General features: G+C 37.2%; 1 protein-coding gene across 5 annotated transcripts; it reads right to left on the reverse strand.

Annotated features, from left to right (window-relative positions):
• Positions 1-1,021: 1,021 nt before the first annotated feature.
• LOC148854853 (uncharacterized) lies at positions 1,022-10,272 on the reverse strand. Of its 5 annotated transcripts, XR_016113158.1 has the most exons (10): positions 9,373-10,263; positions 8,843-9,077; positions 8,176-8,345; positions 7,042-7,184; positions 6,756-6,933; positions 6,058-6,637; positions 5,651-5,763; positions 2,513-2,756; positions 1,490-1,571; positions 1,022-1,387 (listed from the first exon to the last, which is right to left on the reverse strand). XR_016113158.1 is itself a non-coding variant. In XM_088985622.1 (9 exons), the coding sequence occupies exons 1-9, from the start codon at positions 9,534-9,536 to the stop codon at positions 1,160-1,162; spliced, it is 2,055 nt and encodes a 684-aa protein (XP_088841748.1). In that variant the 5' UTR covers positions 9,537-10,262; the 3' UTR covers positions 1,022-1,159. The 5 variants fall into 5 exon arrangements, 2 of the variants coding, with proteins under 2 accessions (XP_088841748.1, XP_088841749.1); XR_016113160.1 differs by lacking the exon at positions 5,651-5,763 and having other exon boundaries at positions 9,373-10,261; XM_088985622.1 differs by lacking the exon at positions 1,490-1,571 and having other exon boundaries at positions 9,373-10,262.
• Positions 10,273-14,269: the final 3,997 nt, after the last annotated feature.

The following is a 14,269-nucleotide window of genomic DNA, read 5'->3' on the forward strand; positions in this document are numbered from 1 at the left end:
ATTAATCTCTTGCTTTATTCTATTCTCCATCCAAATATATTGGTAGGGTAGTTAATTAATTCCAACCACTTCCCATTTAATCAAGAAAAGAGATGAACAAACTTTCAGACCAAGAATGAGAAACCTTCCTAATAATAGATTTCAACCAAAGGTTCAAGATATCTTGAAAACAGCCTCTCTGTGTGTAAAGCTGTAAGCATCTCTGTCCCTCCACAGACCCTGCATTGCAGGAGCCTCGTGCACTGGGCGGCCTTTTTAAAGACATAATATCTCACCGGATAAAAAAAAAAAGTCTCTCAGATGGTAATCTAATAATTTAGACCAATCTCAGGCTGTGCTGGGACTTCAGAAAGAAACGACTAGTCATCGAGAAAAAATCTGAGTTCCCTAAAAAATTGCTGTGTTGGGGATGTCAATACCATTAATGGATAATTGGATAAGTGTTTTTGAGTGATTCCCACCACGCCTATTAGCTATTACGTAATGCTTGTATTGTATAAAGCTTCACGAAGTGATAGATAATGAACTCAAAGAAAGTCTCCAAAAAAGGGAACTCATCAAAAGTACTATTATGCAATTTTATCATTCCCAATAGAAAACCACTTCATGTGTGTGTTCCTTTTCAGGTAATTTTCGTGAGAGATATTTATAATCACATCACTTATATACAGATGAGGGCCATTACCTAATGTGCGCATTTTTTTGCACAAAATGACCACCCTCAGACGAGTTCACATCGGGGTGCCCCACAACATCCCACAGTACATCCCCGCTGTGTATTGGGAGCATCTCCCGATGATGTACCAGAAATGATCCTTTCATCATCGGGAGATGTTCCCAATACACAGCGGAGATGTGCTGTGCAATGTTGTGGGGCGCAGATCTGAACTCCCCTCAGACTTGAACCCAAGTTCTCACACTTGTTAACCAAAGATTTTACCATTACACTAAGTAATAGCCCCTATTGTATAGAGATGCAGGGAAAATCTATAATATGGAAAAGACATGGTACTGGAATAGCTTTGATCAATCAAAGCACACCCGTGAATTGTGATGAACACCTGATTGCTCACATTTTTTATGCTACCAGTTGATTGGATGTGAGTTCTTACAGTATCATAGTCGAAGCCAGAGATACAAATTTGTATTTAGCAAAGCATCACTTACACTTCTTTTCCTCTTTGATTCTTTCAAAAACAATAGGAGCTGCAGGAATGCTGAACCACCATTCTCTCAATCTCCTTTTCAATCTCTCACTGCTTACTTTCCTTTGAGGTGAATACCTCGTAAACATTTCTAGAAAGATTAGAGTAACTATGCACTTGGAAGGCAGTGAAGCCAGAATCAAGGCCATTAGCAGCAGCCCAAATGCAACTCTCAAACTTGCCTGCTTGTAAGACAAAGCCACTTGTAAGTTACCATAGAAAACTCCATCAACTCAGGGAAATTCATTAACCAAAACTATGAAATTAGAAGAAAAGTGTCCAACCAGAAGCAGGATAACTTCAAATTTAAGCAAGCAAGCCTTCAATAGTTGGCAACATTGCCTACTGCAACCATGCACAGCACTCCTGCTAATAAAACTTGTTAACATAAAAGGCATTACACGCTTTAACTAAATCTTCATGAACCTTGACATATTGTACAAGGGGCACCAATTTCCTACAACTCAAGGCTCTGCACCATCCAATCTAATCTATCGATACTACCTATCAGACAAAGCACAGGCACAAAACCAGAGAATCTAACTTCTCAAAGAGGCCATTTGGTACTGTTGTTGCATCTTGCATGAAGTCCCAACATTGTACTTGAGCCTCCACGTAAGCACCATGTAGGCATTTTGACTTCACCAAACGTACATCATGTTTGGTTGGGCAGATTCAAGTATAAATCTTTGTACCATCCTTCACATGGGCTTATGTATGAGTAAGTCACTTTTGGAGGAAACACCTTTTTGACATTTCCTCCTACATTCTGGTGCTTCCACTTCTAGTGTCCCATGTGGCACCTAGTGGCAGATGTATTTGAAATTATGCCTTGAGGTATGTGCAAAACGTCCTAATTTCCTGAACTCCAATACTAAAATCAAGTACAAACATTATCACTTCAACCAAGCAGAACCCAATGCTACTCTTTAAACTAGTTGGTAGAATAAGTTTGACAATGTCCAGAGAAGTTTCTAGTTGATTCCAGTCAATGATATTGAGCTAAGGTTCAACCAATAGAGGAATGACCACTGACGGAGACAAATGGGAATACTTGTATCTATACAGTATAGAGAGCATTGAGAATGGTGGACCTCCAAAGTCTTATCCATTATACTTCTACCTTAATAAAGTCTGGATTCATTTAAGGCTTTATAGGTTGTTCTTAGTAGCAATCATGATTTTTAGCATGACGAGTAATCACTGCTACCACCAAGAACATGACAACACTATTATGCATAGGCTATAATGCCAAAATAGGAAGGAGGTTGCATAAGCTAGAAATTGCAAAGAAAATAGAGCAAGACCTGAGGGAAAAGAGAAAGGAGCAAAGCTCGCAACTTGAGGAGAACAACATTCCCTTCCTGGATGATTTCTTCAACTTGAGAAATTGCATGTTTAACTGCCAAAAGTTGTTCCATTGTGTTCATTGTTTGAGGTGCTGTTACTTTGACCTCATCAACAGGCTCCCCTTGGCGACAGCATTGTGTAAGCACCATAAATATTGCAATGAACAGAAGCAGCAATGCAAATGCATACCCCAGCCATCCCCTGAATAAATTCATTTCCACAATAGATCAAATTGCAAGTCAAAAATTGCACAATTCACTTTGCAAAATAGAAGCAATGGCCAATATAATATAAGTAAAATGTCATATTCAATGATTTGTGAGTTTCTTAAGAACCATAGAGCAATGGCCAAATATGAGTTTCTGATTTATGCAACCCATAACTGCATGGTTTTCTTCTAAAAGCCCAAAAAACAGTACTGTGTGATTCATTGTGTTCTAATTCATGAGAACATCCAGTATGTAGCTTATGACATTTGCGGGGTCAATGCACTCAAAATGTGCAATCTATAAAAATGTGAAGATGTAATTAAACAAGACTGTCCAAAAAGAAGAAAGGTAACCTTTTGGAATGTGAGAACAAATATGATAAGGCATATTTATTTAATAAGTTTTTGGAGATAGATCCAGTCAAGGGTACAAGCTTCACTGGTCAACACCGACATCCTAATTATAGTTCTGGAAATGCTGTGCATAATGAAGGATTATTTGATTCTAGAATAAAAGTTGATTAAATTGTTAGCAAAGGTTGATGATGGATATGCTGGATTTCTCAGTTGGGTAGTGATGTAGGGTGATTTGGCCCGACCTCGTAGCACAGGGACACGTGGACATGACCTGGCTTAAGTGACAATTCAGCGTGACAGCCTGGCCACTACTCGGCGCAACGAGCTCGCTGAGGCCCGGCCAAACGACTCAGCGGGCGTGACAGCTCATCAAGAAGCAAGGCCCAGCTCGCCCCGAGCCTGAGGATGGAGCACCCCAAGCTCCCTCATGCAAAGGGACCCAAGCTCCTCCTGAGACCCGAGCTCCTCCTAAGGGACTCCGAGCTCTCCCTTCGTAAGAAGGAAGCACCCCAACTTTTGGCTAAGTGTCCCGAGGGAGAAACACCTTGGGACAACACCATCGAGACCCCAGTTCGTACTTGCTTAAGGCTCGCCTCTAGTGCGGGCACCTCGATGCATGGCAAACCTGCCCCAGGTGGTTCGGTGCACAGTAGCTCGACAAACTGCAGGGAGATCTACCTGACATCCGTGCCTGTCTGACATCCGTACCTGTCGGATCCAGTGGCAGTGCTCGGATCCCTTGCCAGGCTGCATTCTGCTTGCCGTCTCTGAAAGGCATGGCACGCCTAACGAGTCCGTACCCTGCAATAGCATCCTGTAGCAGCAGCCTGCACCTGCCACCCCTGCCCTGGCAGTAACAGCTAGGGCAGTGGCGGTTACGCCTGATGTGACCGAGCTCCGGTATAAAAGGACCCCGACCCTCACGAAGCAAAGGTATTGAAGCTAGCACTTTCAGCACTTTTAACTCTCTGTGTTTTCTTTTTGAGTTTCCTCAAAGTTCTAACGTAGCCATCGGAGTGTTCCCGTCGGAAGAGCTCCCCGGGAACCCTTCACCTTCCTCTTCCTCTCAGGTGTCGTCCGTCACAACTAGGAGCCAACTCTCAGCCAGCTAGGAGTACCCAGATTGTGTTGCATTAGGTAGTTATATTTCATCTCTTCCAATCAAAAACTTTATTAGCAATTAACCAAAAGGAGGCACTCATTTAGTGATTAAAAACTCAAGTGTGCTTTCTTTATGTATGCGTCACCTAATTTGTGGAGATTGACCTACTCAAGACGTGAAGCAGTCCCTGGCGATCCAAGTGGAGTGGAAGCAACTATGGCAATCCTGCATTAGGTCACTAATGGTTAATAATATAAGATACCACCAACAAAACAAGAAACTTCCCGTTTGCTTGCAAAGGAAAAACGTCTACATCATGTCAATGGTGTCAGTGGAACTTATGGATCAAAGTTCATTATATCAAGGCTAGGTGATAGAGAGAATAAATGGGCCCAAAAGAAAGCCTAATCCTAAGACCCTGGACCTCAAAACCCTTGCTTGCAGATCACACTCAAGAGTCAAGACACCCAAGAAAGCTGCTGAATTTGCGCCTATTCTAGAATATTTTTCCAGCTCACATGGGGCCCAAAGGTGATTTGATTTTAAATCAAATCAATTAAGGATTTCATAGAGAAATCTCTTAGATTTATTTTGATTTCAATTTCTTTCCATTGTTATCAAGTGTTTCCTTGTTTAGTTACATTTGTTAGGAAGATAATTATACTGTAGGCTTAAAAGAGATTTGATGTTCTATATGTATAATTTGTAATGACTCTTTAGAGAACTAATGAATGAATAAAAGTTGAATTGTTCTTGCAACTTTATGGTTTGGTGATAACTCCAAGCTTGAAGGTGTTGACTCCTATAGAAACCTAGTGGCGTACACTCCATCAGGCTCTTACTTATTCTTACATCAGATATTTTAAAGATGACAGCCTATTATTGGTTGAATCTGTCATTTGTCTTAAATTTGACTATTCCTTTCCTTGGTTCCTCCTGACCTTTCTTTTCATTGCAGATTTATCCCTCTAGTTTTTTTCTTCTTTATTCTCACTATTTTCCTGTTTCTTCTTTACTTCTGTTTCTAGGCTTCCTGCTTTCTCTTAGAACATTAGAGCCTACATCTTTATTGTTTCAAGTCCACATGACCCCTCTAGACCTCTACTACCTTTCTGTTTCTCTTAATCATCATATAGGTTTTGTTTGAAACCCTTTTTACAAACATACTGCTTCTGTTTTCAATTGTCTTTGTTGGTTATTTATACTCTCGTAGGTTCTGTCCAGCCTATTTTTCTATGTAAACCTAAGATAAATCTCAAAAGATAAGGGCGCTTTTTTATCTGATTCCAGCTTGCTTAAGCCCATTTCAGCCACCTAATTAGCTACTTTTTGGGTGGGTTCTGCATCGCCAGGTGTCTTAGCAAATTGTTCAATGAGAATAAGCGCATGAATATAACAGATTATAGTGCAGTCAAATAGGCATTTTACCTAGAAATTATGTAAGTTGATGCACAACAAAACACCAAAGACTTCATAGGATCATCCCACGATGCGAGAAAAGTAAGATACTTTACTAATTCTGTAACAGGAAATAGCAATTCCTGCAAATACAAGATTTGTAAAGGAAATTATAAGATTGTGGGGCATATTTACCACCAATATTAATATTCATGGATGTCTTTTGTGCCAGTTCATGGGTGTCTGTCTTACCAAGTATGACCAATATCAGCATTCCATTTTTTATTGTTGAATATAAAATATGAAACAATCAAAAACCATAAAAAAAATATTCATAGTTCATAATTTGTTGATTCAGTTAATGAAAGCAAGAAAAAGAATAAATCAAGATGGTAAGATACCGAAGAACCCATCACATAAAGTACTATCTGCAATACCTTCATCACTGCCAAATTGGTATCAATGCCCTCTACTTTGACCCTATTAACAGTTTCTTGGGCTAGTTCCACCTTTTTAAAGCTATTTCTTGAATCTCTGACTATTCTCTCCAATGCCGTTATCTCCCCAACAACCATTTCACCCACAATAAGTCCGGTTTCTTTAGGAACAATTGAACTCGTTCCAACTGCATCTTCTAAATTAGACATCAGAACCAAAGCTGATATTGAATACCTCAAACTTCCATCAGTAGAATTGTTAGTTCTGTCCAAATCCATTGAGGAAAACATTCTAGCAAGTGTTTCCAGTATTAAATCACCTCCTGGAATCTGATCACAGAGATTGAACATCAGAAGTGCTTCATTGCGAACAGATCCTGTGTGAGATAATTCTTGAACAGCTTGTAATCGCAGTATTCCAAGTACAGCCCTAGAGAGTGCTTCATCCCTTTGAACTCCTTTGAACTGGAACTTCTTGGCAAACCTATGAGCATATAATATTTCTCTGATAATGGCTAACCAGTAGTCACGACGAGTATGACCTTTCAGTTCTGGAAACTCCATTACAACTGGTTCTGGTCTAAAGAAGAAAGCCAAAACAAAGGTTAATCAGTCATAACAATGATTACAGTAGTTCATGATTTGCAAGGAAATGGCCAAAAACATATGAACAGAAAAATAAAATGTCCAGAACTTACAAGGAAATGGCTTTGTACATGACTGCCTTATCAAAAAGTCTTGTGCCCCATGGTCCTATTAACTCAGGTTTAACAACCTGTTTTAAATCACCTGATAGGTCATATGTTTTTGGCTTATTAAAGGACATAACTTTTAGAGGTTCAAAGTAAAGTGCATGATCAGTCAATGTTAATCGGCCTGCAGTTGGTAAAAGTAAGTCAGAATACAAATTAGAAATCTATAAAAAACAATGCTAATCTAAGGATAGATAACAAAGTTCAGTAACAAAATAACTGACAAACCTACCAGGCCATGTAGCAGTTCCAACATGCTGGAGAACTGGTTGGGTTGTAACTGTGCCATCCACCTCAAGGATCTTTTCGCCCTTTGGTGATCGGAAGGCAGAAAGAAGGGATGATTCTGATTGAGTCTTAAATTTTCTTGTTGCTCTGTGAGGTAAAAAAAGATTTCAATATTTAGGGTTGTGGGGCTCCTTATCTGAAGCACATACGTATGCATATCACAGTTATATACAAGCATAAAATTGAACATGCAACATGAAAATTTCAATTATGCACCTTCTACAAAAATGAAAATGGAAAAAACTTGACCAGCCATGAAATAGTCATCTCAATATTGTAGAGCCAACAGAAATGATAAAATAACAAATAAGTTGATTGTTGACCAACAAACTAGAATGTCTTTATGGTAATAAGTTGCTTGAAGGAATGGTTGATAGGCATGGTGGACAGTTGTGATATTAAGGATATCAAAAGTAGTTCTACAAAAACAATAGGATATCGGAAATTTTCTCATGGCTTCTCCCCACCTTGAATTCATCTACTATACAAAGATGATTCACATCCAAACAATGACAAAACCTCTGCTCCAGGAAATCATTTACAATATACCATGCCTCCAAGAATTCTATCATTCATGGTTCACTGTACCTTGAATGTCATGATTGTCACCCTAGATTTGTTAGTCTACATATCAGTATCCCTATAACTGATTGGCTTTGTTATTCTGGAAAAATTATTATTGTTCACCACTGTTATCATTTATGTCAATATTGAATCTTCAAAAACTGCAAGTCCCAAAGTAGTCTCTAGTAAACAAAAGCTTTCTTCTAACTGCTATATCAAGGTGCTGTAAGAACAGCCACATCCCTTCTTTTAATCCAAAACCCACTCATGTTCAACCATGCAGTCAAAGCATGTCTGCAAGCATGCAGTAAAAGAGGCCAGGAACCTAGTTATTTTATTGCAAAATTATACGCATATAAGCAATAATGTAGCACTTTAGATGGTACATTACAACATACACTGAAAAATGCATAATCATTAAAAATATCTATATACTAATTAGGATTTCTAAAAGGAAAGACAACTGAAATTGTAATAGTTATCTGAAGAGTAAAATGAAAACAAGAGAGCTAACCTTTCCAATCCATTAAGGTACTTCTCATAGACAGAGAACTGAAGCCTCCCCCCAGTTGATGTTGTAAGTGCATTAAAAAGATTGTCACTAGTAATTACATCAGCAATAAGAGGAATAGATGGTGCTATTCGAGAAAAAGATTCTCCACCCACAGTTCTCTCCTCGTCCAACTGTCAAGAAAAGGCGATGGCAATGAACTTTGGCATTCATCCCATTTGATGGTTTGTTTCTTTACAAAACAAAGCCAACTATTTTGGGGATCTAAAAGAGTTAAAGTAAATAATTTGACTATTTTGAGGATCTAAAACCCAACAAAGACAACTACTAACTAGCTACCACATACAAACTATTAATAGATCATCAAAGGATCTCCTTTACACCTTCATCCCATTTGATGGTTTGTTTCTTTACAAAACAAAGCCAACTATTTTGGGGATCTAAAAGAGTTAAAGTAAGTAATTTGACTATTTTGAGGATCTAAAACCCAACAAAGACAACTACTAACTAGCTACTACATACAAACTATTAATATATCATCAAAGGATCTCCTTTACACCTTCAGTTTAGAAAAAAGATACGCAAATATTGTACAGGAATAGCTCTCTTTTGATTAATTAATTCTCTTCTGTCACAGGGAAAAGGATATAAAACATCAACAAACATTTACCTTGGGAAAGGGTTCGCTGGAAGCTGCAGGTGCTTCCCATGCTAGCATCATATCATACGTTAGGCGTGGGAACTTCTTATCGGCAATATAATCGTTCACTTGCGTAGACAGAGCAAGAGCTCTGAAACAACAGTACTCCAAAAAGTTCCTTGCATACCTCGATGGATTCTTTATACTATCAGATGCCTCAACGCCAAAGTTGTCACGGAGGTTATCCAAAGAAATTCCAATAATTCTACATATTTGTTTTTAGTTGTTCGTCAGGAAACTAACAACCATGATTAAATTGAGATTTACACCAGGAGAGGAATAAATAAATAAATAAGCAACTTGTCTTGGAAAACATGCACAACAGAACTCACATGAAATAAGTTTAGATCGTGTTATAAGATCATGAAGCAAAGCAAGACTAAGGAACGAAGCATAAAGGAAAAAAGAATCAACCATCGAATCTAAATCGCGTTTCAGGATTTTGAACTTAAGAAAAGAGTAAATCATTTACCACAACAATTTACAGTATCGACACACACCTTGAGCATCGGCGGAGAACTACATTTGCAATCGGAGAGAGCTCCTGTATCCAGTTTCTTCTGGCAGCCGGAGGCTTTGACATATCTTCGAATTCCTCATCAAAGGAATTTCGGTTGCCGAGTAACCATTTAAATGATCCTTCTTTTACGAGACCCTCCAGCATATTTCCAGTTTTAATTTGCTTACTATAGTATTCTAACTTCCTCTTTGAAAGGTTAAGTTAAGCTCCCTGCCCTGTTTGGTCAACTGAAATCCCAATTTCACCAACAGTTCTTACAATCACTGCACTTTCTCATTATAACAAGCCGAGATTACACTAATCAACCTTTCGTTCAAAACCCAGATCATAATTTCACCAAAATGCCTCTAAACCGCAAACCCTGCAACTTAGTTTATGGCCGCATAACCGTAGATTACGTACGCTTATTTTCGACAAAGTTCATCACAATTCGTGCAACTCTACCCTGGAGAGACAAAGCTCATATATACTTCTCTGAACCGATATCCACGGACCCATTTCACGAAATGGCGAAATATGAGAACTGGAGTCATCCCGTCAATGAAGAGCGGAAAATTAAGCAATATTAAAAAAAAAAAAAAAAAAAAAAAAAAAAAAAAAACCGAAAACCGACGGCTCTAGCAGATGAGGTTCATGGAATTATAAGCTGTTTAAGGAGAAAATAAATAGAGAATGGATAAGGAGAGAGGAGGGGAGGATAAATGACGCCATAGAATGAGGTGTGCTAAGGAACCCCTGCCAATCCGCCATTAGAAGTTTCCTATCGCGTTCTTCTACTCCAAGGTTCCTTGCTTAAAAGGGAAAGTCCAGAAGGCTGAGGCATGATCAGAAGCAATAGTTTTGAAAACGAGTTGGCACAAAATAAAATGATAGGAAGGAAATGTCAACTCTACAGCTGCCAAGGGCATTTTCATAAATAAGCCATTACCAATGCCACCCTCCACAATTTTTTTCGTTTGAGATATACAGCTGGATTGAGGTGGGGGTGACAAGTATGTGTTTGGTTCCTTTATTCTTTTCAATCAATATTTGAAATTTGTAAAATGGAATAAATAATATGTAAAATCGAAAAAGATAATAATTAAAACCTTAAAAAAATTATACGCCATTAAGCACTACATCAGTATTATCCAACTGTTTGACGAAGCTTTAAAAAATAACTTTTCTAAACTGTAAGTATATATCTTTTATTATTTTTTATGCATGGAAGAACATAAAAGAAAAACCGCTGAAATCATACTTATGTGGCAGCATTTATTAAATAAATATCCACAATTCCAAATACCCTACAAATAATCAATAAATCCATGAGTAAATGAGTAGATTTTATTCAGAATTGAATAGAATAGTTTTGAAAATAATCATACCCAATCTGTTATTAACCAATTCCAAGGTTAAAGGGACTAAGGGTTGTCCCATTCGAACCTACCAACCTTGGTTGGTTTTGGTAGAATTGGTTTTGGAAGCAATAATTCCCGTATTATCTTAAGGATATGAAGATTTGAACCTAGCGCTCTTGGTTATAAAAATTCTGGTCTCACTTGACCATTAAACTATAATAATAATAATAATAATAATTATTATTATTATTATTATTGAAAATCAAGTTTTTAAAAATAAAACAAATTCCATTTTTTAGGATATAAAAAAAGAACATGATTCACAAATAGACCAAAGGTTTAAAGTATCAAATTGATACTCTCAATTTAGGGGGTATCCATGGGCCCAAGGCCATAAATACACCACAACTACATTTTGTATCTCATGAATCATTCATATCGGCATGGTATGCCTTCATATCAAGCCATATCGTATTGTATCAGTGGATACAGTTTGATATGTATCAATATAGAATCGCAACTACATTTTGTATCTCATGAATCATTCATATCGGCATGATATGCCTTCATATCAAGCCATATCGTGTTGTATCAGTGGATACAGTTTGATACGTATCAATATAGAAGATTAATGGTGTCTACTTTGACAAAACAGTATATTAATCATCATATCTTTCTAGATCCGTAACTTTATGTGTTGACCTTATGAGTTTTGATAATAATAAACTCACTCAAAATACTAATAGTTTGATTTTAAGTGTGTAGCTGTATTGTATCAAGTGAACTTTCAAGGGGTTTCTTGGAAGAGTTTGGGTGAGAGAAAACAGGCCGGAAATTCCTCTATTACAGTTTACAGACAACTTAGGTTTTTTCTACAATGCATTGAGAGAGTAAATTGATAACCTAATGGCCATTCTTTGGTGGTTTGAAGTGGTTTTGGGGTTACACTTGAATGCTCACAAAAGTGAACTCGTGTCAGTGGGAAAGGTTCAAGAGGTGCAATCTTGGGTTAACTCTTGGGGGTTTAAGGTAAGAAGGTTCCCTTTAAAGTATTTGGGAATGCTCTTAGGGGCTAAGTGTAATTCCAAGTCTTTTTGGGAACCCATTTTGGAAAGGATTAAGAAGAGGTTAGCTTGGTTGGAAATTGAGGTACCTATCAAAGGGAGGTAAGCTCACACTAATTAAGAATGTCATGTCCTCCCTCCCTGTTTTCTTTGTTTCCCTATATCCAATTCCAGCCGGGGTTGCAGACCAGATTGAGATGAAAATTGAGAATTTCTGTAGAAAGGGTGGAAGGATAGTAAGAAAATTCATTTAGTTAATTGGGGAAAGGTGTGCAAACAAGAAGAAAAAAGAATGGAGGGATGGAAATAAGAATAATTCAGGAAATGAATTTAGCCTTACTTGGCAAGTGGTTCTGGAGGTTTTGTCAGGAAAGGAATTGCTTATGGAAGAGAGTAAGCAAAATATGGTTTAAGAAATGAAAGATGGGTCCCTAGAGATGTAAATCAGTCATATGGTGGTTCGCTTTGGAAGGGAATTGGAAAAAGCTACAATTCTTTTAGCAAGGAAATCAAGTTTGTAGTGGGAAGTGAAATTTTGGTTGGATTGTTGGTGTGGTAACAATTAGCTGAAGGATGATTTCCTAGAATTATTTGCAATCGCCATAGACAAGGAGGCAAAAGTGGTTGATTATGTCTAGTTTCAAAATGGGGTGCTTGTCTGGAGTCCTCTTTTCAGAAGGGCTTTGAACGACTGGGAGATTGATCCATTTGGCAGGATTCTTCCAAGGTTGTATAACACCCAAGTTGACATCAACCCAGAAAATAAAAGGGTATGGTTAGCAGATAGAAAAGGTCATTTCTCGGTGAAATCTTTCTATTATAGTAAACTGATTCAAGAAGAACTTGAATCAGTAATTAGGTGCAATGCATTGCATTCCACCAATGCATCTTTCTTTATTTGGGCTGTTTACCTAATTAAGATTCCTACAAGAGACAACTTGATTAGTAGGGGTGTGTTGATTGATTCTAAAAGGTATGTGTTATGCAACAATGCAGATGAATATGTTGACCGCCTGTTACTGCATTGTGGCTTCACTCACAAAATTTGGGAAAAGATTCTCAGAATTTTTTTCTATTAATAGTTGCCCTGAATCAGTAGTCGATTTTGCAAACAACTAGAGGCTACGAGGCCTAATCAAGAAAGGGAAAATCTTATGGCATTTGATTCTAGCTGTTGTGTTATGGTTGATATTACAAGAAAGAAAATTTAGGATATTTCAAAACAAAAGTTGTCAAGGAGATGAAGCGTGACATAAAATCGTGGGGAAGTTTGTATTCTTGGTCTTGGGCTCTTATAAAAGTTGACAATTCTTTCTATAGTTCTCTTTTTGATTTTGAAAGTTTATTTGTATCTCCCAATGGGATGGTGGATTGAATGTATTTTGTACCTCCTTTGTACAGTCTCTGGTTGTACTTTTATCTTTATAATGAATTTATACTTTATTTCTTCTCAAAAACAAAAAAAAAAAAAAAGTGATTCTTATAAGGTGATCTAAAATTGTTGATAAACTATTTTAAATAGTTCCAATGATTTGACAAGTAGTTGCGTAAAATGATGAATTAATTACTTTCCCAGAAAGAAGATTGCTACCAAGAAGAAGAAAAGAACGAAGACATCAAGTTCTAGCTTCTAACTTGTGTTTATTTATTTTTAGGATTCTATGTAATCATTTACAAGAATGGATAAGATTTCTCCATACTTTATAATGAGCATAAATGAGAAAATTCATCGACTATTTGTAAGGCAGTAGTTGACTATCTCTGATAACTGAGATTTGTGTCTTTGAGTAGTCAACTACTTCCCAAAGAACAAGAAATTTTGGTCATATGAAGACTCAATGGCTCTATTCTCTTTTGGTAAACTTTCAAACTTAGGAAACAAGCTCTAAATATTTTTAATAATGGTTTAATCCATTCCCAATAGATCTATAATGATCACAAGCTCTCTAAAGTTTGATATAAATGCATGAGTTTAAGCTGAAAAAATTGAAGTGCACTAGTTATATTGTGAAAGAGAAAAGAGAGCAATTGCAAGAGAGACCAACCTAATTTAAAGAGATTATAATCTACAAGGGCTTTTATCCTTGGAGAAAAGCTTGAAAAAGCTATCAATGCTTTACTGATTCTCTCCAAGAATCTTTGATCTCTTCAAGTGTATTAAGCCCATATTTGTTTATGCACATTCTTGTATTTAAATAATTTGTTTTGTATTTTCATATCAACTTAGTAAGTGGCATTCATTATCATGATTTAATTGTTTACATCCGTTGTATTTGATCAATTAGTGATTAATAACTGATAGTTGCTAATATTCAATGATTGAACTCTGGAAGTATTAGGATGGCATTTAGGAAATCCAACTATTGTAAAAGCCTTCTTGGCACCTATGAAATCCAATTGTTATAAAGGTTTTGTTGGCACTTGAGAAGTCCATGTCAATATCCACATGACAAATAGAGAAGGTTGAGGTATA

Source organism: Nelumbo lutea, chromosome 4, assembly GCF_056320005.1.
Source record: "Nelumbo lutea isolate HS-2025 chromosome 4, American lotus-T2T, whole genome shotgun sequence".
Lineage (NCBI taxonomy): Eukaryota > Viridiplantae > Streptophyta > Magnoliopsida > Proteales > Nelumbonaceae > Nelumbo > Nelumbo lutea.

What these genes read in the sequence shown, in the direction of transcription:
- LOC148854853 (XM_088985622.1), bottom strand. Translation starts at nt 9,536, where the DNA reads ATGCTGGAGGGTCTCGTAAAAGAAGGATCATTTAAATGGTTACTCGGC. An exon ending in TACCTTAATGGATTGGAAAG is followed by an intron (nt 7,185 to 8,175) that starts GTTAGCTCTCTT and finishes TTTACCTCACAG; the next exon opens with AGCAACAAGAAAATTTAAGA. An exon ending in ATGTACAAAGCCATTTCCTT is followed by an intron (nt 6,638 to 6,755) that starts GTAAGTTCTGGA and finishes TTTCTTCTTTAG; the next exon opens with ACCAGAACCAGTTGTAATGG.